This window comes from Pipistrellus kuhlii, unplaced genomic scaffold, assembly GCF_014108245.1.
Source record: "Pipistrellus kuhlii isolate mPipKuh1 unplaced genomic scaffold, mPipKuh1.p scaffold_m20_p_3, whole genome shotgun sequence".
Lineage (NCBI taxonomy): Eukaryota > Metazoa > Chordata > Mammalia > Chiroptera > Vespertilionidae > Pipistrellus > Pipistrellus kuhlii.
This window is the reverse complement of record NW_023425529.1, coordinates 41,181,589-41,199,222: the sequence shown is the minus strand read 5'-3', so window position 1 is coordinate 41,199,222 and position 17,634 is coordinate 41,181,589. Positions and strand designations below refer to the sequence as shown.

Below are 17,634 nucleotides of genomic sequence, written 5' to 3'. Positions count from 1 at the left end.
CGTGATCTTTCAGACTTTCAGGTGATTCTTTATCTAATGTTTATTTCCCACACTAAACTTAAAATTTCCCTGAAGGCAAGGACTATGTTGATTTTATTTTCAGCTGAATATTCAGTGTCTATCATAAGAAACAAGTATTTGTTGAATAAATGAATTGATGAATGAATGAACAACTAATTACTATTGAACTCTGAGCGAGAAGCCTGAAGGAACAAATGCTCTATTTCCCCTCTAGGGGGAGACATACCCCTACTAGAAGTGGTGCAGAACTCAGGCCCTTGAAATTTTTTTTTGTCTTAATTTTTAAATTTTTAAAAGAACTTGAGATGCAGTGTCTTCCCCATGTTTCGAGTGTTTTTTAAATTTAATTTTTTTCATCACCATTTATCCCCTTTATGTCCTCTTCCATCTCCACTCACTCTCCTCTACCCCCTGTAACACTAAACTGTTGTCCATGCCCTAAGTTCTCTTTTTTCCCCCCTTTTTGCTCAATCCATACTCATCACCCTCCCCACCCACAGCTGTCTGCCTACTCTCTATTAGTTTGTCTCTATTTTGTCAAGCCCTTGAAGCTGACTCACAGAATTCAATCATTTTCTTGCTAGTAGGATTCTCCAGATCAGTCTGGACCACCCACTCACTGGTCCCAGACTGTGGCATTCCTCTGTTAATTTTCCTCCCTTGAACAATCTTAAATTTCTCAGACTATAGTTTCTTTATTATTGCAGTCTTGGTTTGCTAGGAAATGTAGCTACAACTGCTCACATGCTTGAAAAAAATAGTATCATGAATATGTAATTTAAATTCTATCATTATCATTGTTTGTATATTTACTGTAATTTTTAAAGAATTCCTTAGATAGCCTTTCTCTATGAAGTCTCAAAATCTTTCAAAATTATTCAAATAGTGAAAAATATGGGTGAACTATAGAGCCAAATAATAATAAAATATTGATGAAAAGCTAATTTAAAAACATAAAACAGTGATTCATAGATTTCCATGGGCCTTGAGGAAAGTTAAAGGGAAGAAGAAAGAGTGGAGTTTGAGTATTGAGAGCATGTCTGCCTCTGAGCAGTTTTCTGAAAGAAGTCCTTGTTTAATCCTGATGACAGGTCTCTGGAGACTATCCCTACTGCACATTAATGCTGCTCTTTTCTCGGCCAAATTACTTTCTCTAGGACAAGGTTTTAAGTATTTAAAAAATTTCAAGAGGCTGACATTATATTTCTCTGAACTTTTTTCTCTTTTCTTTTGCTCTATTTCCAAAGCTCCCTTTCAATTTTCCTTTCATATTCTTTCTCAGGACCCAGTACACAGAGGCATTCCACTATCCTGTCTTTGGCAGGGCAGTTCACTGTAGTTAAATTTTGCTTGCATTTATCCAATACCCACTGAGTTTGGGACTCAGTGCAGTGGCAGGGAGGTAAGCGCAGGAAATCTAATTCCTGTCTTAAGGTGCTTACAATGTAACTGGGAAGACTAGACATTTGGTAACCTCCTTAAACAAATTTATATATATACTAGTGGCCCAATGCGTGAAATTCGTGCATGGGGGGTGGGGGTGGTTGGGAGGTGCCTCAGCCCTGCCTGCACCCTCTCCAATCTGGGACTTGGGCCTAAACTGGCAGTCAGATATCCCTTTTGCAATCTGTACCACTGGCTCCTAAATGCTCACTCTGCCTGCTGGCCTGATCACCCCCAAATGCCCCCTGCCAGTCTGCTTGCCCCCAACTGCACCCCCCCCCCCCCGGCCTGCTCGCCTCCAACTGCCCCCCTGCCAGCCTGATGACCCCCAAATGCCCCCACCTGCTGGCCTGCTTGCCCCCAACTCCCCCCCCCCCCCCCAGCCTGATCGCCCCTAACCGCCTCTGCCTCCGCCCTGCCACCATGACTTTGTCTGGAAGGACATCCGGAAGGTCTCCTGGTCTAATTAGCGTATTACCCTTTTATTAGTATAGATAAGCCCAGCGGCCAGAGCGACCGGAGGCTATGACTGCGCACTGCAGCAGCCAATCAGCCTGACCTGGATAGGACCAGCCAGCCAACCGCCCACGGCCTCTGCCTCGCACTGGCCTGGCCCAGTGGGCCCCCATTGGGGTGAGCCAGCCAGACCCACCCATACAAGATTCATCCACTGGACCTCTAGTATAAAATAATACAAAGATGACACAAATTAGATCTAGCATATATATAATTTACAAAACCACTGTCCACAAATAAGATCTAAGTTTTGTAAAATTAACCCTTGGGGTATGTGTTGTTGCTCTCATCCTGATGTATAGATCAGTAAACAGAAACTTAGATAATGTAACTTGCTTAGACAAGTAAAGTAACTAGAGCAACTATCAGAAATGGAAGCCTGATGGTGTTCACATAATACTACGTTGTCCCTAAAATAGGGATTATGCTATAAGCAATAACCATAAAAAGTTAAAAATTCAAAGAAGATACATTATTATAGTAATAAAGAAAAGCTTATTTTTCTCAACTAGTTTGGTGCTCAGATATTATTTTTCACCTTACTTTGTTCATTTTGATTGATTCCCCTCTCTCTACTCTGCCTTTAGGATATCTCAAACTTACTTTAGGCTCTTTTCTTTTTCTTTGTTGATGGGAGAAATGCTTATTTGGGACAGTTGAGGGGATAGGACTTATTTCTTACTTTCTTTGGGAAAAGTCTTCGAAAAACTTTGCCATCAACATTAGTCAAGTGGCCCCTGAAGAGGGGTGAGGCTTTTTTAGACAGAAGAATAATTAATGAGCTCGGGTGAGGACCCCCTCCCCCCAAAAAACAAACAAACAAACAAACAAACAACTGTTATGAAAAGCTTCTTGTAACCACTTAGAGAGGTTGCAAGGCAGAATTCCTCTCTACCAGCACACTGTCACTCTAGACTGAGGATTGCACTCAAAATCAGGGAAGGGTTTGGAGCCAGCAGATGAAGAAAGGAGTTTTTCACTCCAAAAGGCCTGTCGCCAATAGGTAGCCACAATGCTCAAAGAGCACGACACCCAGATCTGTAACCTGGGACAGCTCAAAGGCTCTGCTCACAGAGACTGGATACTAACACAAGCTGAACAGTGATAGCAGCAATAATTACAAGCAAAACATCATTATCAAATTTCTAGTTTAAGTTTATGCCAAGGTCTGAAAATAGGAACACTAGTTGCTCTGTCAATCAACACCATCTAATGAACACTTCTTAAGAGCAGAACTGGAATTAGCAGGGGAGAGAAGAAAAATAATGCAAAAAGTCTTATAAAGATACAACACATTAATAAAAAAAAAACACAACTTAATGGAATTACTTATAATCAAAATATGAAGAACAGAAATAAACTGAAATATATAAAGATAAAGTTGGAATGTTAAATGCAAGATCCATGGGATATGATCAAAATACAATTTTACTTTTTGGCTTTTACTATATTTTTTAAATAGTGATTGGGAGGTGATAATCTTCCAATGGCCCCGAGTGGAAAATTGAGCAGATCCCTTGACTATTTAGTTCATTGTTCTATAATCGACAGTTGCTTTAACTAAAAAAAAAAAAGAGTTTTAATTTAGTAAATGGAAAGTTTCCAGTCCAAGATGGTAACCAAACACTTCAGCCTTCATTCTAAAGTACTCGTCTAAGACTTCTCCTTCGCCCCGCCCCAGCACAAGGCCTTCTGTGGCTAGTGGCTGCCAGCCTCCGACTTTCCCCAATTTACCTCCATCCCCATTAGGTAACTGCTGCGTAAAAATGGGAGGAGGCTGGACAGCTGAGGGGGTAGGGCAGATCTGTTTTGATAGGATGGGTTTGTACTACCTGGATGGTTCAAATTGACTTCCTTGTAGAGTGCCATTAAAGGTTCTTTGGAGATTACCATCATCAGAGACCTCTCACTTGAGCCCCTTTGTCCTAGATAGACACAGATGGCTGCTTGCGACAACCTCTATAGATTCTAGGATTTCTGTGTTCATCTCTAACTTCTGGTCACTGGGGTCCCTCCACATCTCCAGACAGCCCTTTTGAACAGACCAAAGGCAACCCCATGCTGACCGCCTTCTATGTGACTCACATCTGGGAAACATTTACTCATTCGTCATCCCGACCAAATCTGGGACTATTAGTGGATCCCAGTGCAGCCACCTCTGCCTAATGGGTACTGCCTTCTCCCACTTTGTAGGTAAGAGTCAGTGCAGTTCTTGTGTTTTACAACTACAGGGAACAATTTCCAAGCTCTCTAGTCCCACAGAAGCCCCTCTTTATACTTGAGAAGAGGGTACAGCACAAGTACTGCTCTTTCTCTGTATATGAGGAGAGTGGGAATCAATAGCACAAGCACATTTCTCCCCAAGAAACATCTTCACAGACCCTCCCTCTCTACACTATCTTGATTTCACCATGAAGTAGAACTGTTCTTCAACACTGACTTTGTACATAAAAACTTCATTGAAATAATCATCTTAAATGGCAATTAACCATTTGCAATTCTCTCTCCCAGCTTTTCATAGAAAGGAAATTATCTTTCCATCTTTATCTTTCCTGCCTGCTGAGCACAGACCTTTGAACAAAGTAGGTGCACAGTAAATGTTTGATGAATGGATGAATGTATGGATCCAACTCTCTTTTGGTTGTGCAGTAGATTCTCAGAAACACTATAACATAATCTGTATAGACAGCCTATTTTATCACTCCCTGGGAGACTAATCATTCTTATATTTATAACCTGCTTGGAGTTCTCCAGAATTTATATACTCTAGCATTTATCAGCCAAGAAATTTTGAGAGATGACACAACACAGAAAATGTCATCTTTTTTTAAGGAAGAAATGAATAAATAAACATGAGATAGATTAGGTTTGTAGAAAAGTTATGCGATGTCAAATCAAACCTCATAAAAAATTACCTCAAACCTGTGAGAACTGCACATATTGTTTGAGTATTTCACTTCAAAACCCTAACGCTGGGCGGGAGGGGACAGAGAAAAATTAGATTAAAATATTTAGCAAAATGTTAATGGGCTAAACATAGGTGTTGGATATAATGAGTTCATCATACTATATTTTTTAGCTTTTTTGTATGCTTAAACATTTTATCTTTTATATGACATTAAAAATTGAAGCTGGATATCACCAATGTCTTTACCCTGTTTTAGAAAAGAGGAGCCAGAAGAAGCAAAAATGTAACAGAAACTGCCGAAACCGGTTTGGCTCAGTGGTAGAGTGTCGGTCTGCGGACTGAAAGGTCCCAGGTTCAATTCCGGTCAAGGGCATGTATCTTGGTTGCGGGCACATCCCCGGTAGGGGGTGTGCAAGAGGCAGCTGGTCGATGTTTCTCATCGACATTTCTAGCTCTCTATCTCTCTCCTCCTCTCTGTAAAAAATCAATAAAATATATTAATATTTACCAAAAAAAAAAAATGTAACAAACTATGTAGACTTGGCCATCTTAAAATTAAGCCTTCACAGGTCCCATTAATATAGCATTACAACAGCCATAAAGCTGTTCTTATTTGGACTAGGGAATAAAAATTTTGGAAGCAGGAATTTTTGCTTAGGAATTTGGTAGATTCAGAATTTATAGAAATAGAAGGATATTTAGAGATTACTCCAGCCTATGCTCTCATTTTATAAATGAGAATACTGACCCCCCTTTACCCCCAAAATGGAACAAAATAACTATCAATATCAGAGCCAGGGCAAAAATCTAGGTATTCTATATTATGTTTTTTCTTTCTATCGTCCTGGTTGGCACATGACATTGAACAAGAGCTGCCAAAGCATGGAACCTCAGAGAAGGGATGGACGCCACCCTTCAGATGTACTACTTTCTTGTGCTGAGTGAGTCCCTTTGACTCTATCGTTTCTGTTGTGTACAGGCAGGGCCTTCTTCTTTTGTGCAGTGGATTCTCCTAGACAGAGCAGTAGATCCACTAGAGTAGGGGTGTCGAACTCAATCAGAGAAGGGGCCAAAATCTAAAATCCAGCCTAAATCGCGGGCCGAATGGTTTACTGAACAGTCATAAACTGTCATTGTGATGGAAACGCAGCGGAGTGCAGTGATGACAGCGCGGTGCAGGCCACATTGCAAGGCCTGGCGGGACAGATTTGGCCCGCGGGCCTTGTGTTTGACACATGTGCACTAGAGTGACTAGAGCTAGACTTAACAAAATGAAGGCCAGAGAGGCAGTCAACCTCAATAGGTCAGTTGTGCGAAGCTGTGCTCCACTTTGAGAAAGGTATGGGTGGAGCCAATCAGAGCATCACCTTGATCTGGAGAGAGGAAGACTTAGCGGGCCTGGGCCCACGGTATTTATTACATCTGTACCTCTCATCTTATTAATTCCCCAGCCAAGGAGGATCTTAAGGGTTCAGGAGAGAATATATCACTGGGGTATTAATGTGAGCCACACAGTTCTGGACACAAAAAAATGGGAATTTGAGAGATACTGACCGAAATGAGGTTAGGTCTGGACAGGACATGCAGGTGGTTTGATTTCTCTTATGATCATCCCGGCTGGTGGTCAGGAAAGGCTAAGGTTCTAGATAACTCCTTTATTTTGGATAAGCATGATACTATATTTGGAGATGTAATGTTCTTTAGGGCCCTAATATACTTCTCTAGGTTAGAAGCAATGGATATAGAATCAAACCATTTCCAGGTCAGAGATTTGATCCAAATGCCTTAGAGCGGTTTGGTGGGCGGGGGTGAGAAACTCTAGCTTCCATAAAGTCTCATTCAAATTTTCCCAAGTAAAACTAAATTAAAAAACAATAGAGTTAACATGTAGCTACTACTTCAAATCAAGTCTCCAGACTCACTCCCAATCAGAGGACTGCCCTCACAGAGCTGTCAATGACCAAAACTGCCTTTAATCCTGAATCTGGAATTGGTGGATTGCAGGCTGAATGTTGCCTGGTTTTAAAAATAATTTTTTTAAAAATATATATATTTTATTGATTTTTTTACAGAGAGGGAGGGAGAGAGATAGAGAGCTAGAAATGTCGGTGAGAGAGAAACATCGACCAGCTGCCTCTTGCACACCCCCCACCGGGGAAATGCCCACAACCAACCCCTGACCTGTATCGAACCTGGGACCTTTTAGTCCGCAGACCAACGCTCTACCACTGAGCCAAACTGGTTTCAGCAAAAATAATTCTGAGAGAGAGAGAGAGAGAGAGAGAGAGAGAGAGAGAGAGAGAGAGAGAGAGAGAGAGAAAGAAAGAAAGAAAGAAAGAAAGAAAGAAAGAAAGAAAAGTTGCAGTCCTAGCCAGTTTTGCTCAGTGGATAAAGTGTGGGTCTGCAGACTGAAGGGTCCAGAGTTTGATTCTGGCCAAGGATACTTGCCAGATACTTGCTGGCTGGATCCTTAGTAGGGGGCGTGCAAGAGGCAGCCAATCAACAATTCTCTCTCATCATTGATGTTTCTACCTTTCTCTCCCTCTTCTTTCCCCTCGAAATCAATAAAGAAATATATATGTTAGAAAAAGAAAAGTTGCCAACACTTGCAATTCGGGAGAATTCACTTTTTAAAAATTTGGAATTTCAGCTTCTTTTAAATATTAGACAGTCTTACCATAGCAGGGTGGAGGAGGCGGGGACATTTCTGCATGGCAAAACCCTTCTGCGTTTGGAATTCAGAGGAGGCACACTCACACTGGGCGTGAGCTTTTCCAGTTCACCAACCCCTCACTGTTGTACATGGGTGGTCTGCTATACATTTAAATATTGTTGCTAAGAACAAGCTTTGGCAAGTGGGTGCTGGGGCACTCTTGGTTAAAAAGGCGGCCAGTAGACCAGTCTGTGTCGGCTGCTTCACTCTTTGCATGCATCACTGCATTACGTGCTACTACTGGCTTCGAAATGTTTATGCTTTATATGCACAGTATATCGCAGGCTCTGCATCTCTCTTGGTGGGACTGGTTATTGTTAGCATGTACCTCTTCTTCAGTCCTCAACATTTGGGCTCCTGTGCACCTTTGGTATAGCTCCTTCTAAGTGAGGGCTGACCATATTCTGGAGGGTTCCGAGGAGCATAAACGTGTTCCAATATTATGAATAATTCTGGAAGCCTCTTTTATTAGCCAAAGACACCTCTTACGAACTGGTCAGTCTCCTAGACAAATGAACTAGTGTGGCGACCTGGGGAATAATCTGGGAACGAGGTGCTCAGGACTGAGCTCAGATGGAGCCGTGGGAGGCAGCGAGGGTCATGGATGGGCCCACTCAGGCCACATCTAGGCAGGTGCGGCCCCACAGAGTGGGTCCAACAGCTAGTGAATGAGCTTGTCCCCACCGCGGCAGACCCGAGCCGGGAGGCGGGGAAACCGAGCCACATTGCGCCTGCGCGCAAAGCCTCTGGACCAGCAGAGAAGGCGACGGGGGGAAGGACGGATGCTTTAGGCCCGGGGAGGACGGATGCTTTAGGCCCGGGGAGGACGGATGCTTTAGGCCCGGGAAGGACGGATGCTTCACGAGTCTGCGCAGGCGCGGCCCTCCTACGGGCTCTGGTCGCCGCGCAGGCGCAGTCCTCGCCGCTCTTTAAGTCCTGTAAACAGGGGAGCCCTCCGGTGACAACTTCTGCTTCCGGGTCACTCCTTGACAGCCGCTCTCACGACCCAGCTCAACCCCCCGGTTCGGTGAGTGCGGTCCTCGCTGCGGGAACGCTTGCACCCAGCTCCCCTAACCCGCGGCGCCAAGCCCGGTAACGCTCCCTCCGCCATCCGCTGGGCTCCGCGAGCCCTCGAGCCCGAGCTCTCGCCCCGGCCTCTGGGAGACCAGGGAGGGGGTTGGTCTGCCTCGGGGGCTCCCGCGGCTCCGTTTATGCGACCCCCCTCAAAGTACCGACTCCGGGAGACCTGCCAGGCTTGCTGCAGTTTGAGGGGTAGACACGCGGAAAGTGACACCTCACGTCCTCGCATTTCGTACCCTTACCCCCTGCCCGCTAGTCTCGGGAGACTAAGCTGCCGCGAGCCCTCCCCCAGCAGGTGCGGCGGGGTGGGGGGTTCCTCTGGCTGGGCCCAGGGTCTCCCCTCCCAGTGGAAGCACCAGAGCTATTAAATGTCGCCTCCGACTTCGCTTCTAGCTTCGCCATAAAAGCCCCTTGGTGTTTCCTCTGGATTTGAAGTGAAAGTAAATGGGGGAAAGAGGGCTTTCAGCTCCAGGAGAGGAAAGGGGTCACTTGGGGGTCAAACCGTGCATGGCTGCTGACGAGATAGATAGGTCGAGTTTAGATTTCCTGGACCCTTCCTGACAGTGAATGTTGTCAGTGTGCCCCGGAGTTTCATTCTTCGCCGGGAACTTGGAGGCAGCAGCAGAGAACCCCTGGCCATATCCTGAGTTAGGAGTTCCATGAGCATTCCCCAAAATGATTGCAGGGTTTATTTAGCATCTTCATATGATCATGGAGTTGGTTAACAGGACCACTCGGTCTAAGCCTTCCACTTCAGATGCTCTGTCTGCTGTCCCCATTCTTGGAATCTCTGATTCAAATGCACTTCTGCACTTTCCTTGCAAAAAAGAAATATAAGATACTGACCCTTGTCTTTGAGGAGTTTAGTGGCTGTTTGGACAAATTATGCTAATTCTAAACTATCTAGAAAATTTTAAAGAGATATGTAAACAAGTTGTAAGCTTATTCATAATAACATAGGGGAGAAGAATTCCCAATTTGAATCATTGGTACCTATGAATTGAATAATTTTAACTTGCATTCTATTAGTTATTACTGTATATATTTAAATAGAAATGGCTAGTGATTAGCAAAATAGAAACTATTAGAGTTTGTAGTATGGTACATAATGTATGAGGGAATACTTTATCACAAAAAGCAAAAATGATATAATATTATATGAAATGACCAAAATAATTTTAGGGTTTTTCCCTTAGTAATCATCATATGTATAATATTGTTTAATTACAAGTCTTGAATTGTTTAATATCCAAATAATAAGCTTTACATTGGTTCAACAAGTATTTATTGAGAACCTATCATGTGCCAAGCACTATTGAAAATAAGATTATATTTACCCCCAAGGAATTTATAGTTTAACTAGGAGCTCAGTGCATGAATTCGTGCACAGGTGGGGTCCCTCAGCCTGGCTGACTGGGGCCTGATGGGAAGAGAAGGGACCATAGGAGGTTGGTGGACCAAGGGTGGTTGGCTGTGGAAGCATCTGCCCCCTGGTGGTCAGTGTATCATCATAGCAACTGGTTGACTGGTCATTCATGCTTAGGCTTTTATATATATAAATAACATAGACTCTAAATAGTTACAGATAGAGGGCTCTTACTAAATTTTGATATATGCTTTATGTATATAGCCAAAACTTTGATCATAGTTGAATTTACAAATATTACATTATTTTCTTCTTCCATTCTAAAATTGTTCTGTGGTCTCAATATATATTTGCCCAAATCTATTTCTCAGTTGTCACAAATGGCCAGTTACTAAAATTTTTAATTCATTTTGCACTAAAATCTGCTTCTTTCCCTATAATTGTATGTGTCATTGGTGCAAACTTTGGATTCTTTTCTAATTTAATATAATTGACTCCAGAGTTGTACTTTTACATTTCTTTCTTATTTTAGAATATTACCTCAAGTATTTCCCATTTTTTTCTTTGTTAAAAACATTTTAAACTGTTTCACAGATACTTTGTCATTAACAAAATGTAGTTGTTCCAAAGTCTTTTCCCTCTCCTCACAGGTAACAATCACTTCAATGCCCTTTGGTCAATCAACTAATATTTATTAAATACCTACTTTTTGCAAGTCTCTGTGGATAACCTTACATGGGCAAAAAAGTGGAAACAAAGGCCTTGCCTGCCAATTGATTACAATTTCTATTCTTTTTTAAAATGGAGGGCTCCTCTGGAGGGAGAGATAAATAGAAACCTCGGTGATGAGGGAGAATTATTGATCAGCTGCCTCCTGTATGCCCCCAACTGGGGATCAAACCAGCAACATGGGCATGTGCCCTGACCAGGAGTTGAACCCATGACCTCCTGGTTCATAGGTCAGTGCTCAATAAAAATCCTGGGTGTTTTCTCTGGATCTGAAGTGAGAGTAAACAGGGGTTGGGCTGATTACAATTTAGATGGAGAAAACTTATGACTGTAACTATACTTCAAAGCCAAACATATCAAATAACCTAGAGGTGGTGCTGATAAGAAAGACCACAAAATTCAGAGGAGGAAAAGAATGTTTTGTGGCATCTTTAGACTTAAAAAAATCCCCTTCTTTGTGCACACTTGTTTCAAATCACACAGAACTTCATGGGGTTCTTGGGACCTCTTGGAGAAATTTTGTGCTAGGCTAGGCTGACACTGAGGTTCTAATGGTCAGGTCCTTTGTGTCCATGTTTACCCAGCTCCCTAAGCAATTATTATTAATTTCTTTCTTTAGATTAAGAGAAAATCATTTTAATTAATTATTGATCTCTTTGAAATCTGCTTTTAGTATTGGGAAGGCCTCAGAGGACTCCTACCCGTAAGAACAGGTAGCTCAGTGATACTGTGTATGCCTAAAACCTCTTTGTTTCAGGCAGTTTGGAGCATGTGAACAAACCCTGAGCCTTGATGAGTTCCAGTATGTGGTATATTATGCAGAGCATTCAGAGCAAATACTCTCTCTCAGAGCGCTTAATCCGAACAATCGCTGCCATTCGTTCCTTCCCACATGATAATGTAGAGGACCTCATCAGAGGGGTGAGTGTGCTGTTATTGACACAGAGTCCTTGGGGAGGTGAAAGTTCCTGGGAAATCCTAATAGATGACAGATTTGCAGCTTTGACTCGGCTCAAGATCACAAAGTAATTTTTCAGTATTTTTAAATGTAGTAATTTGACCATTGAAATTTATTTCCCCTATTTTTTGCTTCTCTTCCTTTCTCCTTTTTCACTTTGAGCTTCTGATATTTTCCTTCAGAAAAATATGTTCTAGATAACCCTGGTCTCATGTTTTTTGTGAAATCCCTGTCTGGATATGGTGTCTGTCAGATCCAGCAAATACAGTCTTCTACACATGTACTGAGGGAGGAAGGAGACCAGCAAAGCAGAAGTGGTTTTCAAATTTTTGTGTTTTATGATTACATTTGAGATATCACCTGCCTTCTAACAACAGCTACCGCTTCTAGTTCTGTAAAGAATAGAATCAACCCCTAAAATATATGGTAATTTTTAACTTAAGAAAATACCCTAACATCTGTTATTTATCCACTACTGTTCAATAATTCATGACTAGTATATCCTAGAATGTCTCTGATACCTTTTTCTGCATATTATTCCTGTTGAAGAGAAGTTACAGTGTAATTTTTTTAAAATATATTTTTATTGATTTCTGAAAGGGAGAGGGAGAGACAGAAACATCATGATGAGAGAGAATCATTGATCAGCTGCCTCCTGCATGCCCCCCTACTGGGATCAAGCCTGCAACCTGGGCCTGTGCCCTTGATGGGAATGGAACCTGGGACCCTTTAGTCCACAGGTCAATACTCTATCCACTGAGACAAACCGGCTAGGGCTGCAGCATCATTTTTTATCACTAGAAAATGAATCTAGATGGATACTTCTGTGCATTCTTTTTAACAACTTTAGAATCCTTACTTACAGCCTAGAGTTCTGTAGCTGCTTCAGAGTTGTGTGGCACAGCAGTGAGAAAAGAAAAAAAAAGTCATACAGTGTTAGCTTATTTTCAGCAAAAGTGGTATCCGAAAGCTCCGCAGTAGAAATTTTGTCACATTCTAATTCTAGCTCTGCTGCTGAGTCATTCAGTGACTTTGGTCTGACTGTAGTATATCTCCTTGATCATATTTAGGGGTGTGGGAGAAAGAAGAGGGGAGTACCAGCAGGGCTAGATGGCAAAGAATGCTGACACTAAGAGGCTACTTTGAAAATGTTAGTAAACAAAAAGATGTGAAGGTGACCTTACTATTAGTGATGGCCATCTGGTGAATGGCAAAAAGAGCATTCTCGGTTCTGCTGGCTTCAGTCTGACTTCCTGACTTTTTCAGAGCTTAGTGCTCATAGAAAGCTTTTCCTGCTTTCCTGCCTGCTGATGAGGTTCCCACCGCTTTTACATACCAGCTCATGTCCTCAGTGATGTCCAGATGACCTGGCAGGCTCTCTTGTGGAGAAAATAACTTGATTTAAGGAATTGACAGTCCCTTTTATTCATCATCAGAGTTTTTGTGTGGTTTGTATATTAACATTATTTAATAGGGATAGAAACTGGGACCACTAGTCTGTTTACAGTTGAGTTAGAACCCTCTTCCCCTTGGACTCAGTTCTGAGTTCTGTCCTTGATGAGCTGGAGCTGAGACACTGACTGAAGTTGCCCTCTGCCGTAGGGAGCTGATGTGAACTGCACTCACGGCACGCTGAAGCCTTTGCACTGTGCCTGCATGGTGTCCGATGCAGACTGTGTGGAGTTACTCCTGGAAAAGGGAGCTGAGGTAATGTTCTTAACACTTGTCACTTTAATGATTTCCTAAAACTGGAGCTTCACATTTTCTTAAAATTTATCTCTACCCACCTTCTAGCTCCTGGTAATATTGGCATAGCCATTATGAAAGCAAAATGCAATGGCAAATATATAAAATCATCCTAAGGATTTCATTCCTTTGACTTTCTTTTTAAGTTGTCCAGAAAGAAGGAATCTTGTCTCCCCTTTCTCTCCCAGCCTTCCTTCTGGAGTTATTTATACTTCCATTTAATCCTTTTACTGCCTATTGACTGTCCGAGAGCATTAAGTGCAGAGGTCCCTTGACTCTGATTAAATCTAAACTACGTGAGACCTGCTGCTACCAGACATGCATTAATATCAGTCACTGGGAGATGCATATCATTTAGCAATCCCTTCCTCAATATTGAGTTATTTGTGTTATTTCTGCCTACCAATTATTTTCTGTTTTAATATATCTTGCTTCTGTAAAAACCATAGTTTAATTTAGGTTGGTATTAGCAAGAAGCAGCAGCATAGAATACTGAGTGATTAAGAGAATAGATTCTGGAGCAGGACTTCATGGATTTGAATTCTAGCTGTCACTTCGTCCTGCTGTGTGACCTTGAACAAGTTACTTAACCTTTCTTTACCTTAGTTTCCCCACCTGTAAAATGGGGATGACAATGGTATCTTCTTTATAAGGTTGTAAAGTATTTAGAACACTGGCATGTAATAATTGCTAACTGCTTGTTAAATAATTATATAAGCAGTTTTACTCATGGTGAGCTATTTAACGTGCACATGCAGAGGCACTAATTTGAATTAGACATGCCATGAAACTGATGTGCAGCCTCCAAACACTCATCAGTAAGCCTAAAGGGCAGCCCCAGCATCTGATCTCCACACAACTATGTTGTTCTCTACTGTCATATTTTCCATAACTTTTTTTTTGTCAGTCCTCACCCCAGGATATTTCCCCATTGATTCTTAGAGTGGAAGGGAGGGGGAGGGACACAGAAAGAGAAACATTGATGAGAGAGAGACACACACATCGATTGGTTGCCTTCTGCATGCACCCCAACTGGGGCCAGGGATCAAGCCTGCAATCAAGGTATGTGCCCTTTTCTGGATCTGAACCCAGGAACCCTTCAATCCATGGGCCAATGTTCTATCCACTGAGCCAAATTGGCCAGGGCTCCATAACACTTTTGTGAGTGACCCTGAAATGAAAGCCAGTGATTAATGTCAGTGATGAAAATGAAAATATCTTGGAGGAGAAAAAGAGAGTTTTTAGCTAAATACAACCCAGTTTAAATGTTTCAGTTTTTCTTTATTCCACATAGGGGAAAGGAGGGGCAGAGGGGGAGACAGAGAGACATCCACACTGTGTAGTTGCCTCTAACCACTGAACCAAACTAGCCAGGGCATATCTTCTCTTTCTTTAGCCCTTATTCTGTGGTAGAGATCCTAGTGAGTAATAAATGAGAACAGCAGCAAGCACCTAAAGAATGCAGGCCAGCCAGGAAGTGCACATAATAGTGTTGCTTGGGGACAGTTCTTTTCCTGTTTGCTCCTAAGCTCCTGTGATATCTCTACCTTAATCACCAAGATCCCCCCTGGGAATTGGTTGTTGACCCTCTTGTTCAGAACATTACAAGCAAAGGTAGTGGTTAAACATGCACACTTCTTTGCCCACCTGTCGTCTTCAGTAGTCCATCTACTGTAATACAGTTCCTCCCTCTCTTCAGGTGAATGCCCTGGATGGTTACAACCGAACAGCCCTCCACTATGCAGCTGAGAAGGATGAGGCTTGTGTGGAGGTCCTGTTGGAGTATGGTGCAAACCCCAATGCACTGGATGGCAACCGAGACACCCCCCTTCACTGGGCAGCCTTTAAGAACAATGCTGACTGTGTGCGGGCCCTCCTAGAGAGTGGGGCCTCTGTCAATGCCCTGGATTACAACAACGATACCCCACTCAGCTGGGCTGCCATGAAGGGAAATCTCGAGAGCGTCAGCATCCTTCTTGATTATGGTGCAGAGGTCAGAGTCATCAACCTAAAAGGCCAGACACCCATCTCCCGCCTGGTGGCTCTGCTAGTCAGGGGACTTGGAACTGAGAAAGAGGACTCTTGCTTTGAGCTCCTCCACAGGGCTGTTGGACACTTTGAATTAAGGAAAAATGGCACCATGCCACGAGAAGTGGCCAGAGACCAGCAGCTATGTGAAAAACTGACTGTTCTGTGCTCAGCCCCAGGAACTCTAAAAACACTCTCTCGCTATGCTGTGCGCCGTAGCCTGGGACTCCAGTATCTGCCAGACGCAGTGAAGGGCCTTCCCCTGCCAGCTTCTCTGAAGGAATACCTGTTACTCGTAGAATAGCCTGGAGGAGACATTTGCGCCATCACGCAGGCAACTCTGGGTGAGGTTTTCCCTGCGCTGCTGTCTCTGTGTCTTGGAAATCAGGAAAAGCAGCTGTTCCTGTTGTGTTGTTTATATTTTGAGGCAACATGTCACAACAGTAACCTCCTCTCCCCAAACCAAGCAACCAAACAACAAGAAAAAGATCTCTCACTTTTGTCTTCTGTTTACTTATTACATTGCACCCAGGGAAGAGGTCTCCCATCTCTCCTCCTTCTTAGGGAAAAAGCCAACAGTACAATCTATAATTTTCTCTAGGAAGATGAAAAGTACAAAATACTCAAAGAATGTGTGTTTGGTTTTCCTTTGGGGACATAATTAACAGTTTGGAACAATCCTCTAGAAGCATTTTCATTGATCTGTGAAGAAGTTTAAGAAAATTCCATCTAACGTTTGCCCAAAGATGAAGGTATTATATAGCCTCAAGTAGTGTGCAGATGGAGAATTGGGCTGGATGGTATCCCTCGAGTGTTACCTCATGGGGCATTCAAAGGGACTGGCCCCCTTTCTCACCATCAAAAGAAACAGCAGTCTTTGCCTCCTTTCCATGGTTGTGACTAAGGATTACAATAATTCAGCAATATTATTTCAGAAAGATTGTCTCACTGCTTTCCACATAGTAGGATGGCAGGTTCTAAGCAGTCCTAAGAACTTTCTTCTGCTGCAGCTCTTTCTCTTCCTGAAAGCCAGCCTGCTCTAATGGTTTAGCAGGCATTTCCTGCACCAGAGGCGAAGGGGTTTGCTCAGTAGGAGAGGAGTTGGGCTGCCTTTCCCGAGGGTCTTCCTCATTCCCTACATGAAGCTCACTTTGCTAAGGGCTTGGAATTATTTTTCTTTGATTTGTTTTGGAAAATTGGCTCTTTCCTGATCTAAACAAGACATTGGTGGAGGGGATGGAGTTGGGACTGGGGGAAGAGCATTTTAAGAGTCTCTTTAGAGATGGCCCATCTACCCAAAAAGATGTGTTTTAGTGAATAATACTTAGTCAACAATACTCCTTTCCATGTCCCTAAACTAGATCAACTTATTATTTTTAATTGATTTCAGAGAGGAAGGGAGAGGAAGAGAGAGAAACATCAATGATGAGAATAATAGATTGGTTGCCTCTTACACACCCCCTACTGGGGACAGAGCCGACAACTGGGGCATGTACCCTTTACTGGAATAAAAACCTGGTATATTCAGCCCAAAGGCCGACACTCTATCCCCTGAGCCAAACCAGCTAGGGCTAGATCAAGTTATTATTGGTCTTAGATGACCTGTATGCAAATTTGAAAAATCTTTCTTAAAAAAAACAATTGGGAACTACAAATAGAAATGAACAATCTGCTGACTTAACTAATTTGAAAAAGTATATCTGCTTTTGCTCTTTTGCTATTGGTGTTTTTGCTTCCTCAAAAAATAAAACAGTTCTGAAAGTAACTGGCAATATCTGCTGTTCTTACTTTTCTCCACATTATTTAATCACCCTGAGCTCATCTCTGAAATGGGGCTGTCACCCTCCACTCAGGCTATTTTGAGGATTCAGTGATAGCAGTGCTTGATATTTATTGTTAGTTCCTGGTTAAAGAACATCTGGCTGCTTTAATTCTGGACTCTTACATGCCTTCTCAATCACTACACCTAGATAATTTCTTAGAGTAAAGAAGTAATACTTCGGACAGCCAACAAAACTGATTTATTAGATATCATTCCTTCCTCCACCCCTTGTCAGCCTGAACCTCCTTCCTGCTTCACCAGGCAGGTGAGGAAACTGAGTTGGGAGGAATATGTTTGCCTGTGC

At 42.6% G+C, this 17,634-nt stretch overlaps 1 protein-coding gene across 5 annotated transcripts; it reads left to right on the top strand.

The window, feature by feature from the left end:
* Positions 1 to 8,019: 8,019 nt before the first annotated feature.
* Positions 8,020 to 17,273, top strand: ASB8 (ankyrin repeat and SOCS box containing 8). Of its 5 annotated transcripts, none has more exons than XM_036459334.2 (4): positions 8,491 to 8,628; positions 11,534 to 11,697; positions 13,337 to 13,441; positions 15,180 to 17,273. In XM_036459334.2, the coding sequence occupies exons 2-4, from the start codon at positions 11,569 to 11,571 to the stop codon at positions 15,810 to 15,812; spliced, it is 867 nt and encodes a 288-aa protein (XP_036315227.1). In that variant the 5' UTR covers positions 8,491 to 8,628; positions 11,534 to 11,568; the 3' UTR covers positions 15,813 to 17,273. The 5 variants fall into 5 exon arrangements, with proteins under 5 accessions (XP_045444977.1, XP_036315227.1, XP_036315228.1 ...); XM_036459335.2 differs by having other exon boundaries at positions 8,497 to 8,628; positions 11,538 to 11,697; XM_045589021.1 differs by lacking the exons at positions 11,534 to 11,697; positions 15,180 to 17,273 and adding an exon at positions 13,529 to 14,481 and having other exon boundaries at positions 8,020 to 8,628.
* The last annotated feature ends 361 nt before the right edge of the window (positions 17,274 to 17,634 follow it).